The sequence below is a fragment of the Zonotrichia leucophrys genome, unplaced genomic scaffold (genome assembly GCF_028769735.1).
Source record: "Zonotrichia leucophrys gambelii isolate GWCS_2022_RI unplaced genomic scaffold, RI_Zleu_2.0 Scaffold_592_30830, whole genome shotgun sequence".
Taxonomy (NCBI): Eukaryota; Metazoa; Chordata; class Aves; order Passeriformes; family Passerellidae; genus Zonotrichia; species Zonotrichia leucophrys.
This window is the reverse complement of record NW_026992797.1, coordinates 1,854-16,016: the sequence shown is the minus strand read 5'-3', so window position 1 is coordinate 16,016 and position 14,163 is coordinate 1,854. Positions and strand designations below refer to the sequence as shown.

The window sequence follows — 14,163 nt, the reverse complement described above, 5'->3', positions numbered from 1 at the left end:
CTCAATTTTCAGTCCGAAATTCTTCTTTTTTAAGTCCAAAAAAATCCAAATTTTGGGTAAAAAACCTCCAAATTTTAGCCCAAAAATCCAAATTTGCCGTTTCTCCCCCCAAATCTGATTTTCCCACGCTCCCCTCATTTGCATATTTGGCCCCTCCCCCTTTTTTTAACCCCAAATTTGCCGAATTTTCCTCAAAATTCGCTCTTGGGGCGCCCCCGTGTGGAAAAAACCCAAAAATTCATCAAAAAAATCCCAAATTTTTGTGGGGGCGGAGCCAAATGGAGGCCACGCCCCTTTTCCCCAATAAGCCACGCCCCTTTTCCTTTTTTCCCCGCCCCCTCAATCCAAAAATTCCCAATTTTTACCCCAAAAATTCCCATTTTTTACCCCAAAAATTCCCATTTTAAACCCAATTTTCCCCAATCAGCCCAACCCCTTTAAGCCCCGCCCACTCCCCATTAAACCACGCCTCTTTTCTTTTAAACCACGCCCCCTTTCCCAATAAAACCAATTTTTAATTTTAAATAATTTAATTTTTTCCCAATTTTTCTCAATTTCTTCCCATTTTCCCCCAATTTCTCTCATCCCCTTTAACCCCGCCTCCTTCCCCTTAAACCCCGCCCACTTTCCTTTAAACCACGCCCCCTTTCCTTTAAACCACGCCCCCATTTCCACTTAAAACCCCAATTTTTTAATATAAAATATTCAAATTTTCCCAAATTTTCTCCTAATTTTCCTCATTTCCCCCACCCCATTAAGCCCCACCCCTTTCCCTTTAAGCCACACCCACTCTCAATTAAACCACGCCCCCATTTCCCCATAAAATCCGTATTTTTTAATATAAAATATTCAAATTTTCCCGAATTTTCTCCCAATTTTCCTCATTTCCCCCTCCCCATTAACCCCGCCCCCTTCCCCTTAAACCACACCCACTCTCAACTAAACCACGCCCACTTTCCCTTAAACCACGCCCCCATTTCCCCATAAAACCCAAATTTTTTAATATAAAATATTCAAATTTTCCCCAATTTTCTCCCAATTTTTCTCATTTTCCCCACCCCATAAACCCCGCCCCTTCTCCTCAATTTCCCGCCAAAACTCCGCCATCTTGTTTCGCCTTTTTTCCCTAATTTCCCTCAATTTTAACCGATTTTCACCGGGTTTTTTCCCATTTTGGCCACGCCCCCTCCCCGTTTAGCCCCACCCCGGCGGGCCGGGTGACCACGCCCACCGGTACCACCCCCGGTAGGTGAGGGCCCAGGCGGCCCAGCCCAGGGCGGCGCCGGCGGCGTTTCGGGCCCACGTGTGCCGATAGGTCAGCGTCACCACCAGCAGCAGGTGCCACGTGACCAGCAGGGCCACGGCCAATAGGTACAGCACGGACAGCGCGGTGGGCGGGGCCTCGGAAGGGCCGGGTTCAAAATGGCCGCCGGCGGAGCTGTCAAAATGGCCGTCAAAATGGCCGCCGGCAAGATGGCGGCCTTGAAAGTGGGGTGGGGGTGGGAGGGAAGGGCGGCTGTGGGGGTCAAAATGGCGGGCGGGTTCAAAATGGCGGCCGGAAGGGTCAAAATGGCGGCTGGGTTCAAAATGGTGGCCGGATTCAAAATGGCCGCTGTCAAAATGGCCGCCGTGTCTGGATTCAAAATGGCCGCCGTGTCTTGATTCAAAATGGCCGCCGTGTCTGGATTCGAAACGGCCGCCGGAATCAAAATGGCCGCCGCTCCTGCCTTCAAAATGGCCGCCGGTTTCAAAATGGCCGCCGTGCCTTGGTTCAAAATGGCCGCCCGATTCAAAATGGCCGCCGCCGCCCCAAGATGGCCGCCCAAGCGGGCCGCCCCAGCCGTACCGAGGAGGCCCCGCCCACTCGAAGCCGATTGGCCGCGGCGGGGGCCGCCATGATGGGCGGGGCCACGCCCACCCGGATCGTTCCTCCATCTTGTACCGCGCCGCCGCCGCCGCCATCTTGGATTCTTCCCCCGTTTCGTATCCGGCCGCCATCTTGGATTCGCCCGCCATTTTGTACCAGGGCGCCATCTTGGATTCCTCTTCCGCGTTATACCCGGCGGCCATCTTGTGCCCGGCGGCCATCTTGCCTCGGTCGGCCATCTTGTCCAGGCCGTACAACCTCCGGCCAATGGCCGCCGCCTCCTCGGCCAATCCCAGCCCGCAATGCACCAATGCAAACGCCTGGGGGGCGGGGCTAAACCCCTCCCAGCGATGCCCCGCCCCCCTGCAGGCCGCGGGGTCTCCCAGGGGCACCAGCAGGGTCCCCAAGGGGGTGGGGGAGGTGCAACTTCCGGTGGCCGCCTCCAGGGCGTGGCCGAGGGCGTGGCCGGCCCGCGATAGGCCGAGGCCGACGGCCAATCGGAGCAGGGCGCGGAGGGCGGAGCTCCAGGGGGGGCGGAGCCAAGGGTGGGAGGCGACGAGGAGGGAGCCAATCAGGAGCCAGGTCCAGGCCGGGGCGCAGGAAGTCAGGCGGCTGCGGGGGGGAGGGGCTAATTAATGCTAATTAATCATTAATTATCGATTATTTGTTATTATTTATCTATTATCGATTATTTATTAATATTTATCTATTATCGATTATTTATTTTTATTTATCTATTAATATATATTAATTATTAGATCATTATATATTAAATATATATTAATATATAATAATTTACTAAATATATTAAAATTAAAATTTGATTATATTTTTAATATATTTTAATTTTAATATATTTAAAATTATATTATTATATTTATATTTTGTTATTATATATTAGATCAATATATATTAATTATTAGATCATTACATATTAATTATTTTATATATTAATATATAATGATATATTAAATATATTAAAATTAAAATATAAATATAATTTTAAATATATTAAAATTAAAATATATTAAAAATATTAAATATATTAAATATATTATTATATATTAGATGAATATATATTAATTATTTGATCATTAATGACTTATTAATTATGGATTATTAAATAGATGTTGGTTTATTGGCAATTGTTTCTTGGTCTTTAATTGTTTATTAATTGATCGGCAAGTAAATAATTGGTTTTTAATTGGTTATGGAGTCTTGATTATTTATTATTGGTTATTTGGTGTTAATTATCGATTTTTAATTTATTATTTTATATAATATATAAATATTAATTATTTAATTGGTTATTTTTATTGGTTATTTAATTATGGATTTTTAATTGGTTATTATTGGTTATTATAATGAAATTGGATATTTAATTGGTTATTTATTTGTAATCAATTATTGGTTCTTGATTTAATTTTCATTGGGTATTCGTTAATTGGTAATAGATTAATTGGTTTTTGATTGCTTATTGATTATTGGTTATTGATTGGATTTTGGTCGGTTACTCGTTAATTGGCAATTAAATAATTGGGTTTTGATTTGTTATTGGTTATTGATTACTAATAATTCATTGGCAATTAAATATTGATTATTTCTCAATAAGTGATTTGTGGGTAATCGCTTATTGGATTTTGATTGGTTATTGGCTAATTGGTAATTAATTATTGGCAATTTCTTGGCTTTTAATTGCCTATTCATTGATCATTGATTATTAATTGGTTATTGATTGGTTATAGATTATTGAGCCGTCATTAATTATTTACTTATTGATTAGTAATTAATAATTTACTGCCTGACATATTGATTGATTATTGATTGGTTATAGATTATTGAGTGGTCATTAATTGTTATTTATTTATTGATTAGTAATTAATAATTTGCTGCCTGACGTATTGATTGGTTATTGCTCACTCATTGATCACTCATGCATCGCACTTTATTGATTATTGATCCGTTCATCGGCAATCACCGATCAATCCATTCCCGCGCTGATTGATCGATCAATCGATTGATTGGTGGATTAATGAATTGATTAATCGATCCCGGCCCCAAATATCGATCCCAGCCCCATAGCATATTGATCCCTGCCCCATATATTGATCCCGGATTAGCATATTGATCCCTGATTAACATATTGATCCCTGACCCATAGATATTGATCCCTGACCCACAGGTATTGATTCCTGATTAGCATATTGATCCCTGACCCATAGATATTGATCCCTGATTAACATATTGATCCCTGATTAACATATTGATCCCTGATTGACATATTGATCCCTGACCCATAGATATTGATCCCTGATTAACATATTGATCCCTGATTAATATATTGATCTCAGCCCCATAGATCCCATTCCTGCCCCATAACTGACCCCAAAATCGCCAAAAAAAACCCCAAAAAACCCCAAAATCCCCCAAAAATCGCCCCAAAATCTCCCCCAAAACAACCCAGAAAAATCCCCAAAAAAATCCAAAAAAAGCCCAAAAAACTCCCAAAAAATCCCACAAATCACGACCCAAAAATGACCCAAAAAAACCCAAAAAAAAAATCAAAAAACCCTCATTAAAACCCCCAAAAAACCCAATTAAAACCCCATTAAAACCCCCCAAAAAACGCCCCAAAAAATGCCGATAAAAACAAAAAAAAAAAACAAAAAAAATTTCCTATAAAAGCCCCTATAAAAATATCCAAAATTCTCAAAAAAAAAAAAACCTCCAAAAAACCCCAACCCCCCAAAAAAAAGCTTTAAAAAACCCCCAAAAAAACACAAAAAAAACAAAAACCCCAAAACCCCCCAAACCCCGCCCCAAAAACGCCCCAAAAACCCCAAATCCCACCCAAAAAAACCCATTAAAAAACCCCAAAAAACCCCTAAAAAACCCATTTAAAAACCCCAAAAAACCCATTAAAAAACCCCAAAAAACCCATTAAAAAAACCCAAAAAATCCCATTTAAAAAACCCAAAAAACCCCAAAAAATCCCATTAAAAAAACCCAAAAAACCCAAAAAAATCCCATAAAAAAAACCCAAAAAAACCCATTTAAAAACCCATTAAAAACCCCAAATCCCACCCAAAAACCCCCATTAAAAACCCCATAAAAACCCCAAATCCCACCCCAAAAAACCCATTAAAAAACCCAAAAAAACCCATTAAAAAACCCAAAAAATCCCATTAAAAAAACCCTAAAATCCCATTAAAAAACCCCAAAAAATCCCATTTAAAAACCCCAAAAATCCCCTAAAAAACCCATTTAAAAACCCCTAAAAAAACCCTAAAAAACCCATTTAAAAACCCCAAAAAACCCATTAAAAACCCATTTAAAAACCCCAAATTCCACCCCAAAAAACCCATTTAAAAACCCCAAAAAAAACCCTTAAAAAACCCATTTTAAAAACCCAAAAACCCCCTAAAAAAACCATTAAAAAACCCAAAATCTCCCCCTAAAAAACCCCAAATCCCACCCAAAAAACCCCATTAAAAAACCCCAAAAAAACCCTAAAAAACCCATTTAAAAACCCCAAAAAACCCCAAAAAACCCATTTAAAAACCCCAAAAAACCCCTAAAAATCCCATTTAAAAACCCCAAAAAAACCCCAAAAAACCCAAATCCCCCCAAAACCCCAAAAACCCCATTTCCCCCCAAACTCACGCCTCCAGGCGGTTGTGGGGCGAGGCCAGCACGCTGTGCGGGTCCCCCCTTCCCCTCAGCAGCGGCCCCAAAATCGCCACCATTGAGCCCAAAACCAACGCGTGCGCTCGGGGGAACCACGGGCACCCCAAAACCGCGGCCGCCCCCCGGCAGCTCCCGCTCAAAACCGCCCCAAAAATCCTCTGCGAAAGCTGGAGCGGCCCCATGGCCAAAAAACCCCGAAATTTTGGGGTGTTTTGGGGCTTTTTTGGGGTTTTTTGGGGGGGGGAGGACGCGCGGCAAGGGCACGGGGGGGCGGGGCTTAAAAGGGGGGCGGGGCTTGGGATGGATGGGGACAGGTGGGGGGCGGGGGTTCGGCTGAGGGGCGGGGTTTGGGTCCGTATTTGTTATGTAGGGGCGGAGTTTGTGGGCGGGGTTTAGTGTTTGGGGGCGGGGTTTGGGTTTTTTTAATGGGGTTTTTTAATGGGAATTTTTTAGGGTATTTTTATGGAGTTTTTTTTGGGTGTTTTTGGGGTTTTTTAATGGGGTTTTTTTGGGGCATTTTGGGGTTTTTAATGGGGTATTTATGGGGTATTTTTTTGGGTTTTTAGTGAGGTTTTTATGGTTATTTTTGGGGGCGTTTTTTGGGTTTTTAATGGGGTTTTTTGGGGGTTTTTAATGGCATTTTTTTGGGGTTTTTAATGGGGTTTTTATGGGATTTTTTTGGGGTTTTTAATGGGGTTTTAATGGGGGTTTTTTGGGGTTTTTTATGGGGTTTTTTGGGATTTTTTTGGGGTTTTTAATGGGGTTTTTATGGGATTTTTTGGGGATTTTAATGGGATTTTTTGGGGCATTTTTGGGGTTTTTAATGGGGTTTTTATGGGGTATTTTTTGGGGTTTTAATGGGGTTTTTAATGGGGTTTTTATGGGGTTTTTTGGGGTTTTTTGGGGTTTTTAATGGGGTTTTTTTGGGGATTTTATTGGGGTTTTTGGGTTTTAATGGGTTTTTTTGGGGTTTTTTTGGGGGTTTTTATGGGGTTTTTAATGGGTTTTTTTGGGGTTTTTTAATGGGGTTTTTAATGGGGTTTTTGGGGTTTTTAATGGGGTTTTTTGGTTTTTTTTGGGTTTTTTAATGGGGTTTCTTCGGGGTTTTTTGTGGTTTTTAATGGGTTTTTTTTTTGAGGTTTTTTTATGGGGCCGCCCCAAAAATCCTCTGCCCCACGGCCAGGCCGCGCCCCAAAACCTGGAGCGGCCCCATGGCCAAAAAACCCCGAAATTTTGGGGTTTTTTGGGGCTTTTTTGGGGTTTTTTGGGGGGGGGAGGACGCGCGGCAAGGGCACGGGGGGGCGGGGCTTGGGGCTGGGGGGCGTGGCTTGGGATGGATGGGGACAGGTGGGGGGCGGGGCTTGGGGTTATGGCGGTGTTTGGGGGCGGGGCTTAGCTCCGTATTTGTTATGTAGGGGCGGGGTTTGGGCGGGGTTTAGTGTTTAGGGGCGGGGTTTGGGGTTTTTTTAATGGGGTTTTTTAATGGGAATTTTTTGGGGTATTTTTATGGGGTTTTTTTGGGGTGTTTTTGGGGTTTTTAATGGGGGTTTTTTGGGGTATTTTTGGGGTTTTTAATGGGGTTTTTGGGGGGTTTTTAATGGGGTTTTTTGGGGTTTTTTTTTGGGTTATAATGGGATTTTTGGGGGGGTTTTTATGGGATTTTTTGGGGGGTTTTTTTGGAGTTTTTTTGGGGTTTTTTAATGGGGTTTTTATGGGGTTTTTGGGGGTTTTTATGGGGTTTTTAATGGGGTTTTTTTGGGGTTTTTTTTGGGGTTTTTTTGGGGATTTTTATGGGGATTTTAATGGGGTTTTTATGGGGTATTTTTTAGGGTTTTTAATGGGTTTTTTTGGGGTTTTTTTGGGTTTTTTTGGGTTGTTTAAGGGGTTTTTTAGGGTTTTTTAATGAGGTTTTTTGGGGGATTTTATGGAGTATTTTTGGGGTTTTAATGGGGTTTTTTGGGGTTTTTTTGGGTTTTTTAATGGGGTTTTTTTGGGGGATTTTATAGGATATTTTTGGGATTTTAAATGGGATTTAATAGGGGTTTTTTGGGGTTTTTTTGGGGATTTTTGGGGCTTTTTTGGGGTTTTTATGGGGTTTTTATGGGGTGTTTTATGGGTTTTTTATGGGATTTTTGGGGTGTTTTTTGTGGGGTTTTTTAAGGGTTTTTTTAGGGTTTTTTAATGAGGTTTTTTGGGGGTTTTTAATTAGGTTTTTATGGCGTGATTTTAGGTTTTTTTAATGGGATTTTATTGTGGTTTTTTTTGAGTTTTTAATGGGGTTTTTATGGGGTGTTTTTTGGGGTTCTTAATGGGGTTTTTTGGGTTTTTTTCGTGTTTTTTAATGGGGTTTTCTGGTGTGTTTATGGGGTTTTTAATGGGTTTTTTTTTTGAGGTTTTTTATGGGGCCGCCCCAAAAATCCTCTGCGAAAGCTGGAGCGGCCCCATGGCCAAAAAACCCCGAAATTTTGGGGTTTTTTGGGGCTTTTTTGGGTTTTTTTTGGGGTTTTAGGGGGGGGAAAATCAAAGGGAGGACGCGCGGCAAGGGCACGGGGGGGCGGGGCTTGGGATTGGGGGCGTGGCTTGGGGCGTGGCTTGGGATGGATGGGGACAGGTGGGGGGCGGGGTTTCGGCTGAGGGGGCGGGGTTTGTGACCATATATGGGAGTTTTGGGGCGGGGTTTGGGGTTTTTTTAATGGGGTTTTTTAATGGGGTTTTTTGGGGCATTTTTGGGGTTTTTATGGGGTTTTTATGGGATTTTTTGGCGCTTTTTTGGGTTTTTAATGGGGTTTTTTTGGGTTGTTTAAGGGGTTTTTTAATGGGGTTTTTAATGGGATTTTTTAATGGGATTTTTTAATGGGGTTTTTTAATGGGTTTTTTTGGGGGGTTTTATAGGATATTTTTGGGATTTTAAATGGGATTTTTTGGGGTTTTTTGGGGGTTTTTTTGGGGGATTTTTTGGGGCATTTTTGGGGTTTTTAATGGGGTGTTTTTGGGGTTTTTAATGGGGTTTTTATGGGGTATTTTTTGGGGTTTTAATGGGGTTTTTTTGGGGATTTTTATTGGGGTTTTTGGGGGGGGTTTTTAAGGGGTTTCTATGGGACTTTTTGGGTTTTTTCGGAAGGTTTTTATGAGGTTTTTTCGGGGTTTTTAATGGGGGTCTTTTCGGGATATTTTGATGTTTTTTTGCTGTTTTTTTGGGGATTTTATTGGGTTTTAAATGGGGTTTTTTGGGGGCTTTTAGTGGATTTTTTTGGGTTTTTTGGGCTTTTTGGGGCTTTTTTAATGGGGTTTTTATGGGGCTTTTTTGGGGTTTTTAATGGGGATTTTTATGGCGATTTTGGGGTTTTTTGGGGCTTTTTTGGGGTTAAAAATTCGAGGAGAGGACGCTGGGCAAGGACACGGGGAGGGGGCGTGGCTTGGGCTTGGGGGCGTGGTTTCATGTTGGGGGCGGGGCTTTGGTACCATATTTGATATTTGGATTTTTTTGGGGTTTTTTAGCCAATTTTTGGGGTTTTTGGGTGGAATTTTGGGGTTTTTGGGGCGGAATTTGGGGTTTTTGGAGTCGGTTTTGGGCCAGACCCCGCCCCTTTCCCTTTTAAACCACGCCCCTCCTTCAAAGCCACGCCCCTAATTTATATGAAACCCCGCCCCCAAAATAATAATAATAATAATAATAATAATAATAATAATAATAATAATAATAATAAAAATGGGCGTGGTCACAGCGAGCGTTCTTTATTACCAAGCCCCGCCCCCTTTCCGCCGAGGCCCCGCCCCTTTCCGGCGAGGCCCCGCCTCCTCCATGACGTCATCGCCGTCGTCATCGCCGCGATAATCCCAGAGCCGGACGGTGCCGTCCCACTGAGGGGGCGGGGCCAAGTCAGGACACGCCCACTTGGCCTTAAACCACGCCCCTTTCACCTTTAAACCCTGCCCCTTTTGCTATTTTAACCCCTCCCCTTTCTCAATTTAAACCACGCCCATTTTTCATTAAAACCCCGCCCCTTTCCACAATTAAACCACGCCCGTTTATCACTTTATGTCACGCCCCTTTTCTATTTAAACCCCGCCTCTTTTCCCATTAAACTCCACCCATTTACCCATTTAAACCCGCCCCTTTTCCCTTTAAACTCCACCCATTTTCCCATTTAAACCTCGCCCATTTCCATATTTAAGCCCCGCCCCTTTTCCCTTTAAACCCCACCTCTTTTCCATTTAAACCCGCCCCTTCTCCATTTAAACCCCGCCCTTTCCATAATTAAACCCCGCCCCTTCTCCATTTAAACCCCGCCCCTTTCCATAATTAAACCTCGCCCCTTTTCCATTTAAACCCCGCCCCTTTTCTCTTTAAACCCCGCCTCTTTTCCCATATAAACCCCGCCCCTTCTCCATTTAATCCCCGCCCCTTTTCCCATTTAAACCCCGCCCCTTTCCATATTTAAGCCCCCCCCCTTCTCCATTTAAACCCCGCCCCTTTTCCATTTAAACCCCGCCCCTTCTCTATTTAATCCCCGCCCATTTTCCCATTTAAACCCCGCCCCTTTTCCCTTTAAACCCCGCCCCTTCTCAATTTAAACCCGCCCCTTCTCAATTTAAACCCCGCCCATTTTCCAATTTAAACCCCACCCCTTTTCCCATATAAACCCCGCCCCTTTCCATATTTAAACCCCGCCTCTTTCCCATTTAAACCCCGCCTCTTTTCCCTTTAAACCCCGCCCCCTCCCCATTTAAACCCCGCCCCTTTTCCCATTTAAACCCCGCCTCTTTTCCCATATAAACCCCGCCCCTTTCCATATTTAAACCCCGCCCCTTTTCCATTTAAACCCCGCCCCTTTTCCAAATAAATCCCGCCCCTTTTCCCATTTAAACCCCCCCCCTTTTCCATTTAAACCCCGCCCATTTTCCATTTAAACCCCGCCCATTACCCCATTTAAACCCCGCCCCTTTCCATATTTAAGCCCCCCCCTTTTCCATTTAAGCCCCACCCTCTTTTAAAATAAATCCCACCCCTTTTCCATTTAAACCCCGCCCCTTTTCATAAATAAGCCCCTCCCATTCATATTTAAGCCCCGCCCACCGAAGCGCTGGCGAGCCACGCCCCCTCGGGGCTCCAGCTGACGTCACGCACGCAGGCGCCGTGATTGGCCAGGCGCCGCAGGACACGCCCCGTGATGACGTCATAGACTGAAAAAAAAGAGGGATTTTACCCGTTTTTAACCCTTTTCGCCCCGTTTTTGACCCTTTTCCCGCCGTTTTTTCGACGTTTTGTCCTTCCCAGTACAAACCAGTAACCCCAGTTCCCATTTTTCCCATTTTTTTAACCCATTTTTAACCCTTTCTTGGCCATATTTCCGCCATTTTTAACCCTTTGTTTCCCCATTTTTAACCCTATTTTCCCCATTTTTTCACCGTTTTTTCACCATTTTTTCACCGTTTTTCCCCATTTTTCCACTCCCAGTCCCTCCCAGTACAAACCAGTAACCCCAGTTCCCATTTCCCCCATTTTTAACCCTTTCACCCCCACATCTTCCCATTTTTCTTCATATTTTCACCATTTTTTCACCGTTTTTCCCCATTTTTTCACCGTTTTCCCCCATTTTTCCCCTCCCAGTCCCTCCCAGTACAAACCAGTAACCCCAGTTCCCATTTCCCCATTTTTAACCCTTTCTTCCCCACATTCCCCACATCTTCCCCATTTCTCTTCATATTTTCGCCATTTTTTCACCGTTTTTCGCCGTTTTTTCACCGTTTTTCCCCGTTTTTTCGCCTCCCAGTCCCTCCCAGTACAAACCAGTAACCCCAGTTCCCATTTTCCCATTTTTAACCATTTTTCCCCATTTTTAACCCTCTCTTCCCCATTTCTCTTCATATTTTCGCCATTTTTCCACCGTTTTTCGCCGTTTTTTCACCGTTTTTCCCCATTTTTTCCTCCCAGTCCTCCAGTCCAAACCAGTAACCCCAGTTCCCATTTCCCCCATTTTCCCCATTTTTAACCCTTTCTCCCCCACATCTTCCCCATTTCTCGTCATATTTTCACCGTTTTTTCACCGTTTTTTTTCCCCATTTTTTCCCTCCCAGATCCTCCCAGTAACAAACCAGTAACCGCAGTTCCCATTTCCCCCATTTTTAACCATTTTCCCCCCATTTTTAACCCTCTCTTCCCACATCTTCCCCATTTCTCTTCATATTTTCCCCATTTTTAACCCTATTTTCGCCGTTTTTTCACCGTTTTTCGCCGTTTTTTCACCGTTTTTCACCGTTTTTTCACCGTTTTTCCCCGTTTTTTCGCCTCCCAGTCCCTCCCAGTATAAACCAGTAACCCCCGGGCTCACCCAGCACGGTGCCGTCGGCGCTGCCGGCCGCCAGCGCGGGGGCGCCCCCCGGTGGCGCCAGGCGGCAGCGCAGCAGCGTGTGCAGGACGGCGTGGCCGCGGAACGTCACCAGCGACGCGTCACCCGGAAGGGGCGTGGCCCGGCGGGCTGGAGGGAGAAGGGAAAAGAAATTTTGGGGAAAATTCAGCGAAAATTGGGAAAAAATCGGGCGAAATTTGAGCGAGATTCGCCCGAAAAATGAGCGAAATCGGCTCAAAATCAGCCCCAAAATTGAGTGAAATTCACCCAAAAATTGACACAAAAATTGGTCCAAAATTGAGTGAAATTGAGCCTAAAATTGACCCGAAATTGGTCCCAAAATTGGCACAAAAACGCATCAAAATTGACCTAAAAATCACCCCAAAATTGGCACCAAACTGACCCAAAAATTGGACTAAAATTGACTTAAAATTGACAAAAATATGACCTAAAATTGGCCCAAAAATTGGACTAAAAATGGAGAAAATTCGACCCAAAAATTGGTGGGAAAAAAGGGAAAAATGTGGAAAAAAATTGGGCGAAAATTGAGCGAAATTCGCCCAAAAAATGAGCGAAATTTGCTCAAAATCAGCCCCAAAATGAACCCAAAAATTGGTTTTTTTAATAGGTAGAATTCACCCAAAAATTCACCCGAAATTTGGGTCCAAATTGGTCCAAAAATGAGGGAAATTCAACCTGAAAATTCAGCCTGAAATTGGTCCAAAACTGACCCAAAATAGGGGAAAATTCAGCTGAAAATTGGACCCAAAACTGACCCAAAATTGGAGCAAAAATGGGGAAAATGCAGCCAAAAATTTAGTCCAAAATTGGTCCAAAATAAGGGGAAATTCAGCCTAAAATTGACCCAAAATTGATCCGAAATGGATCAAAAATGAAGCAAAAAGTTGCTCCAAAATTGAGCAAATTTCACCCAAAAACTCAAAAAAATTTTGAACAAAAATGGGGAAAAATTCGGCCCAAAATTGACCCCAAAATTGGACCAAAAATGGGGAAAATGCAACAAAAATTGGCCCAAAATTGACCCAAAAATCAAAAAAATTAATCCCATTTTTAACCCTTTCTTGTCCACATTTCCCCCCCATCTTTAACCCTTTCTTCCCCATTTTAATTCATATTTTCCCCATTTTTCCACCGATTTTCACCATTTTTTCACCGTTTTTCCCCGTTTTTTCCCCATTTTTCCCCTCCCAGTCCCTCCCAGTACAAACCAGTAACCCCAGTTCCCATTTCCCCCATTTTTAACCCTTTCTTCCCCACATTTCCCCCATTTTTAACCCTTTCTTCCCCATTTTTCTTCATATTTTCCCCATTTTTTCACCGATTTTCCCCAAATTTTCACCGTTTTTCCCCATTTTTTCCCCTCCCAGTACAAACCAGTAACCCCAGTTCCCATTTCCCCCATTTTTAACCCTTTCCTCCCCATTTCCCCCCTATTTTCCCCATTTTTAATCCTATTTTCCCCATTTTTTCACCGATTTTCCCCAAATTTTCACCATTTTTCCCCATTTTTTCCCCATTTTCCCCTCCCAGTCCCTCCCAGTACAAACCAGTAACCCCAGTTCCCATTTCCCCCATTTCCCCCATTTTTAACCCTTTTTTCCCCATTTTTAATCGTATTTTCCCCATTTTTCCACCGATTTTCACCGTTTTTTCACCGTTTTTCCCCGTTTTTCCCCGTTTTTTCCCCCTCCCAGTCCAAACCAGTCCAAACCAGTACAGACCGGCCCGGGGCGCCCTCTGCCACCGGTAATCCCAGCTCTGCCGCGCCACCGCCCGGCGCGAGGCCGCCACGGCCGCGGGGCCCGAGGGCCTGCGCAGGTCCCACAGCTTGGCCGACTGGTCCTTGGCGTTGGACACCACGTAGCGCCCGTCCCCCTGCGCCAAAAAACCAGTAAAAACCAGTAAAAACCAGCACGAAAAAACCCGGTTTGATTTGAGCCTTTTTTGGCCGATTTACGGCGTTTTTTGCCGATTTTTTGCCGATTTTTCGGCGTTTTTTAACCAATTTTTGCCATTTTTTTCCTAGTTTTTTCCACCTCCATTTGGTGTCTCATGGATGAAATCCCAGTATAAACCAGTATAAACCACTATGAAAAAACCCGGTTTGATTTGAGCCGTTTTTTACCAATTTTCCTCATTTTTTAACCAATTTTTGACGTTTTTTGTCCATTTTTCCCACTGTTTTTTGCTCGAAATCCCAGTATAAACCACTACAAACCAGTATAAACCAGTTTGGAC

At 43.6% G+C, this 14,163-nt stretch overlaps 2 protein-coding genes across 2 annotated transcripts; both read right to left on the bottom strand.

Annotated features, from left to right (window-relative positions):
* Positions 1–1,097: 1,097 nt before the first annotated feature.
* LOC135441853 (uncharacterized) lies at positions 1,098–5,787 on the bottom strand. Its single transcript, XM_064701409.1, has 2 exons — positions 5,531–5,787; positions 1,098–2,479 (listed from the first exon to the last, which is right to left on the bottom strand). Exons 1-2 carry the CDS (start codon positions 5,734–5,736, stop codon positions 1,195–1,197), a joined length of 1,491 nt encoding a protein of 496 aa, XP_064557479.1. The 5' UTR covers positions 5,737–5,787; the 3' UTR covers positions 1,098–1,194.
* A 3,486-nt stretch (positions 5,788–9,273) lies between these two features.
* Positions 9,274–13,800, bottom strand: DCAF11 (DDB1 and CUL4 associated factor 11; the record flags this gene model as incomplete). The annotated part of the gene is made up of 4 exons (XM_064701410.1): positions 9,274–9,415; positions 10,632–10,738; positions 11,887–12,033; positions 13,647–13,800. Coding segments are annotated over 4 exons (531 nt in total), but the record flags the coding sequence as incomplete, so codon positions are not given.
* Between the last annotated feature and the right edge of the window lie 363 nt (positions 13,801–14,163).

Bases quoted from the DNA above. Each gene is read 5' to 3' on its own strand.
- LOC135441853 (XM_064701409.1), bottom strand. From the start codon at position 5,736: ATGGGGCCGCTCCAGCTTTCGCAGAGGATTTTTGGGGCGGTTTTGAGC. The intron at 2,480-5,530 runs GTGAGTTTGGGG...TCCCCCCCGCAG, and splicing joins CCCCACAACCGCCTGGAGGC to CCGCCTGACTTCCTGCGCCC.